General features: G+C 27.6%; 1 protein-coding gene across 3 annotated transcripts in view; it reads right to left on the bottom strand.

Moving 5' to 3' along the window:
• The window catches only part of LOC111679347 (Down syndrome cell adhesion molecule-like protein Dscam2), a 113480-nt gene that overhangs the window by 49651 nt on the left and 57829 nt on the right, over positions 1–6000 (bottom strand). For all 3 annotated transcript variants that reach the window (XM_046948978.1, XM_046948980.1, XM_046948981.1), the window contains exons 9-11: positions 4132–4355; positions 840–967; positions 618–718 (exon numbers count right to left, since the gene is read on the bottom strand). In XM_046948978.1, coding sequence (XP_046804934.1) covers positions 618–718; positions 840–967; positions 4132–4355 — 453 coding nt within the window. The remainder of the gene's footprint in view (positions 1–617; positions 719–839; positions 968–4131; positions 4356–6000) is intronic.

Below are 6000 nucleotides of genomic sequence, written 5' to 3'. Positions count from 1 at the left end.
AAATTTTTTGAAACAAAAAAAATCAATAATAAAAAAATTATGACATACTACGATACAATCCTACAACACCAACTGTGAATTGGATAATTATGTTGCCAATATATGCCATTACGGAATGGTATTATTTAAATGCTTATGTATCGCAAAAAAATGAAAAAATATGACTTTTTTGATAATTAGTGCCAATATATGGATTCAAACTTATAACAAAATATTTTTCACATAATCAGCAAAATTCATATGTTACTTTTTTACCCTGTAGTTCTCAATAGTACATAAGATTATCCTTTGTTTTTTCCTAAATTACAATAACCAATTGATTCTGCAGTATTTCGAATTTGTTAAAAAAAGTATATAATAAAAAGGTCAAAAATATCTTCATTATAGTTTACTTAGGATGACAATAGTAACGAAAATTTTCAGGAATTTTTGCACACGTAAAATTATATAAATTTTGTTTTAACATATTTGCAAACTCACACATGTAAACAAGCAAGATAACTTATTTTTGTTGTAGCTGATATACATATGCGTGTATTTATATACATACATAGCTTTTCATGTACATATGTAAGTAACGAAAGAAAAAATAAGAATAAAAAACCTGTTTAACTTACTTGTGGCGGCGGTGAACCACTGGCAGAACATTTAAGCGATATTAATGGTCCTGGACGTACATTCTGTTCAATAAACGTATAAATCAATTCTGGTACCGTATCTACAAAATACGTACGACGTGATAATGATGAATGAAGAAGTAATAGATAAAAATATGAACAAGAAAGGAAAAAGAAAGATAAATAACATGAATATGAAACATTTTGCTGTGTGATATTTACCACCCAATTTTAATTCTGCCATTGCTTGTGCACTGGATTTTTGATTTCCTACCAAACACTGATACACACCACGATCACGACGGCCTACATTGTGGACGACCAATGAAGTTTTGGCCAGAAAACGTAAACTGTAATAAGAAATGTGAAATTAAACGTTTTAATTCATTCTTTTATTATTATTTTTTTTAAACTTAAATATTTTAAAAATGTGTACGACAATAAATGAGCAGGAAAATATTTTGAAGCAAATTACAAAGATCTAGAAAATTACATTAAATCTTTTTAATCAGGCTACAAAACTTTATCTTTTACGTTTATTTGCAATGTTATCGATTGAGCCCTTTGTCCTTTTAAAGAGTGAGATATATAAAATTGACAATATTTATTTTAAATATTATATTCTACATTCATGTATATTTCTACATACATGTATGTAATGTATGAAAAAAGTATGTAATAATGTATGTAAACAAGAACATAAATATGTATGTTTATATTATTCTTGCATAAAATCCTTAGTAAAGCATAAAAAATTTACGCTTGATTTACTTCTTTTTCTGCCTATATTTTTGGACTTCCTCCAATAAAAAAATATGCTAGAAATAAAAAAATTACAAAAAAGATAAAAAATCAACATCTGTTGAATTGTCTAATAATAGATATATATATTTTTCCTCATATACATATATATTATTTATATATTTTTTTTTTTGGCAAAAGGATTGAACAGGAAATTCCTTTATCTGGTTCATGTTTGCTTTTTTTTATTGTAACCATATTATTTGGTATTATTTGCCACCCTAACACATTTACACACGTACTGAACAATTTTGGATTTCGATTGGGATTTGTTTGCGTTTTTTTTTATAAACCTTCCCCAGAGTTTTGGTAAAATTTATGATCATGCATGTTGATTTTGATTATTTGTCTTAAATCATCATAAAAATGTTTTTTTCTTTTATTTATTTGTAACAAATAAAAGTATTTACTTCGATTTTATAAATCTTGGCACAACTGTATACATGCATAATAATGGATTGTGTACAGGTCAGCAAAAATTGTGCAAATAAGTGGAATTGAAATTCAAAAAGAAAATAAATTTATTTAAATTGGGTACGGGAAATTATGTATAGGTTTAGGAAAACTTTAATTTTGATTTTTCTTCATGTTAACTTTTACCAAATTTTATTACATATGTACTTACTTATGTTAATCTCTTATAAAAACATAGGGGCGTATAATTAATATGAGATTAAGCCTTATTTAAAAATTCATCATACGTTATGAGGTATACATACTACAGCATAGAACTTCAAATTTAATTTTTCCAAATCGAGTACAAACTTATTTGAAAAATCGAGAGGAATATAATCCTGCCTATATACTGGACTAAAGAATGAAGTCTAATTATGAAAATCTTTTATAATACATCGGTGCGTATAGCAAATATGTGATTAATCCTTAATTAAAAATACATCATACGTTATGTGGTAAACATACTACATGCATAAAACTATAAATTTTCCTTGGAAATCCAGACTGGAGTGCATAATAGACTAGAGTATAAAATGCTTATATATATTCTGGACTATAGTCTGGACTTTAAACTGGACTGGAATCTAAACTATAGACAGAGATTAAGGATTGACAAAAGAGTTGAACATAGTCTCGACTGAACCATATTCACTGTATACTGGGCTACAGTAAAGATTATTAACAGGATTATTAACAGGTATTAAGAATAGTTTATAAACTATTCTATGAAATATAGTCTTGAGTATAGACTGGCTTAATAATAGATTTTACTATAGACGGAAATATAGTCTGGTCTTTCTAAACTGAATTGTAATAGAGACTATAGATTGGAATGTACTGAATATTATTTTCCTTTTTATAGACTGTACTATAAAAAAGACTATACACTAGACTATAATTGAGACTATAGACTGGATTGTATTCTATACTATAGACTTTAAAAATTTAGACTATATACTGAACATAATCAAGACTAAAAACTAGACTACAAACTAGACTATAGTCTTTACTAAAAACTGGACTATAATCTAGACTAAAGACTGGAATACAGTATAGAATATAAATTACAGATAGACTATAGACTAAACTTCTATCTATACTGATCAACAGATTGTAGACTATAGACTAAACTATATACTTATAAATTGAACTATAGCATTGACTACTAACTGGAGTATAGTCTTAACTATTAGCTAAACTACAGCTTTAATTTTAGAATGGTTGATAGTTATGACTATACTATAGTCTTGGCTATATGATGTATCTTAAACTTGATTATAACCAGATCTTTATTATATGTAGACTAGATTACTATAAGCAGGACTTGTTCCAAAAATGGAAAAAAAATATTTATTAACTGTACAATAGATTTTATTTCAAATTTGTAATCAATTCTATTAAAAAACTGGCTATGTTCCAGAACTTTTCTGTCTAAAGTGAATTAATTAATTTTTTTCTCTTTTCTTGTAAAAATTAAAATTTCAAAATTTTTTTGTTTTCAATGTACTTTTTAAACAAATAATTTATTTGACATTTTTTTCTATTTGTTAGGAAAAAATTTTCTGGCTAAAACTGACAAGTTCTTGCACAGAGAAAACTATTATAATTTCTGAATTTTGTTGTCTTTTTCTGTTATAAACTTGCAAACATGGCAAGTAAAGGAACATAGCTATTGTAAACTCATCATAATTTTTACAAAGTCAATTGATAATTTTATTACTAATAAATTTTTATTCATGTATTTACTTTTAAACTTTTATTCGTATCTATTCTATTATGGATATTATTTGCAAATAATTGAGTTAACTTTAAAATTTACGAAAAACGATATACTAAATTTATTACGATTTACAAATAACCCAAAATAAATAAATAAATTGACATTTTTATTAACATTTAAATAGACAATTCTAAAACAAAACAAAAAGAAAATTAACAAAAATAAAAACAAATGCTTAAATAAATAAAACTGTTGAAAATTCGAGTTCAATGCCATTGAGTTACTAAAAACAATATCTAAAATAACACAGCAAATACTCAAACCTGAGTACACAATTGTTTATATGAGTGTAACTATAAAAGCTATATAAAATACAGATACAAATATAACGTTTTATACATTTCTTTTTTTATATGATTTACATATATCTACATACACGTTTTTTTCCTGCCTATGTATGTATGTATGTATGTATGTATGTATGTATGTATGTATGTATGTATGTATGTTAAAGCATTCATCATAAACGATACTCACTTATCTCTGCCAGTTGTTAGAATATTATCCTCTTGCAATGGTTTTCCATTATGCAGCCATTCAATATTATCGATTGCTGAACCCGTTGTCGAACAATTGAATATTGCCGTTCCACCCGAATTGACAATTTGAACTTGTGGCAATATATGAACAGATACATACGAATTTACAAATAAACGTATTTCAATACGTTGTTCGCCAAATTGATTTGATGCCTGACAAACCTGAAAAAATAAAAAAAACAAAGCAAGGAATATAAATAACTATCTATAGTATAGGAGTACCGTAAAATTTTTTTTGTTAAATTCTTTTTATTTTTTTATTTATATTGAAGTGGTTTAGTATGAAAATTGCTAGAATTTTGTATTTTTGACATACATTTAAAAATAGAATATTTTAGTTTGTTTTTGAAGATAACCTTTAAAAAATCGTTATCATGTTTACCAAAGAATATCGATTCTCACCATTTCCCAGAAGACAAAAATTGATATCTTGTTATTGAATTTTATTTTATTAAAATAGAATTTTTATAAAGTTCTAATTTATTCATAAAGAATTATTTTACCGATATTTTATCTAAAACTTAATAAATTTATCTTTCAGAGAAAAAATTTTCTTAGATATGAATTAGTAATCGCTTATATGGGGAGTTTCTTTTAAGAAAAAATATTTTTATAGTAAATTTTGAAAAGATAATTTTTTTCTACAAAAATTCACTTTCCCTTTAGAAAAATTCGTTTAATTTCTTTATATAAAATTATAAAATTTTTTTCTTACAGACTTTATAAAAACAGAAAATGTTCTCAGTTTTTTTAAGTCAAATATTTTATAGCAAATTATGCCTTTCGAAAATATATATAATTTTTTTTTTATAGAATTTTGTCTTAATGTTGATTCTATTTTAAAACCTTTTTTACAATTTCCCATTTCTGTCAAAAGTTGTGACGTCTCCTACAGGGCATAATACCTTAACAAAATCTCCACATTGGTAGTATTGAAAGCCCGGGGTAAAAAGGTACTACTACTAGTACCTCTAGTCTGCCGGGACTAAAAACTGGTGATGTCAAATATTACCTTGGCTTCGCCTTGGAATGATTTGGCATGGGGTCTTACCAGAGAACCAGATAATCTGGTACTAAAAATGACCAGTTGCCCGCAAAACTTGTCCTGTCTGGTCAGCTGATTGACGTTCCTTCGGGATCAATGTAGTGGCTGTGGTTTAATAGCCAAAATCGCAAAGAGAGAATGTTAGTTTAAGAATGGATCTTTCTTATAAATTGGCCCTTCAAACAGATCCGTGTACAAAGAAGTATATGCGGTAGTGTCGGCTTCCCACTGCTGGGAAATTGTCAGGTTAGCGTTCAAGGGATGCCTGTCATCTTGTAGAGTTATCTTCATGATCATGGAAATGGAATTGATGCGAAAATTGGTGTAAGATCGAAAAAATCTCTCCATATATTGGAGATTAGTACTGATTTATTATGCATTTTACTCTTCGGGGAAGTTTCTCGGTGCTGTTGCCATCTCAACAGGATTTATTGGTTAACGCTACGGTTCAGTTGGCTTTGGAAATTTCTACATCTTTTGTCACATAGATCAGTTCATAAAAGAGTGTTCCAGATCCCTTATGTTGGGTATCTCGAACTACCAAATATATCTCTAGGTGCTGTTGACGAAACAACAGGGCCATCTCAGTAGTCTGGTTGCGCGGCCTTCAAGAGGTTAAAAAATGCACTGGAATGTGTTATTATATGATGGGAATTGTATTTTAAATAATGCAATCTTTCATGGCATTAGGATGTTGAGATTATCCCCCCTTCTGTTGGCTTTAGACTAGTGTTTGCTTTTTCCTTATCGGTATGTACGGCA

Source organism: Lucilia cuprina, chromosome 4, assembly GCF_022045245.1.
Source record: "Lucilia cuprina isolate Lc7/37 chromosome 4, ASM2204524v1, whole genome shotgun sequence".
Taxonomy (NCBI): domain Eukaryota; kingdom Metazoa; phylum Arthropoda; class Insecta; order Diptera; family Calliphoridae; genus Lucilia; species Lucilia cuprina.
The sequence above is the reverse complement of the archived record's forward strand: the minus strand, read 5'-3'. Positions and strand labels throughout refer to the sequence as shown.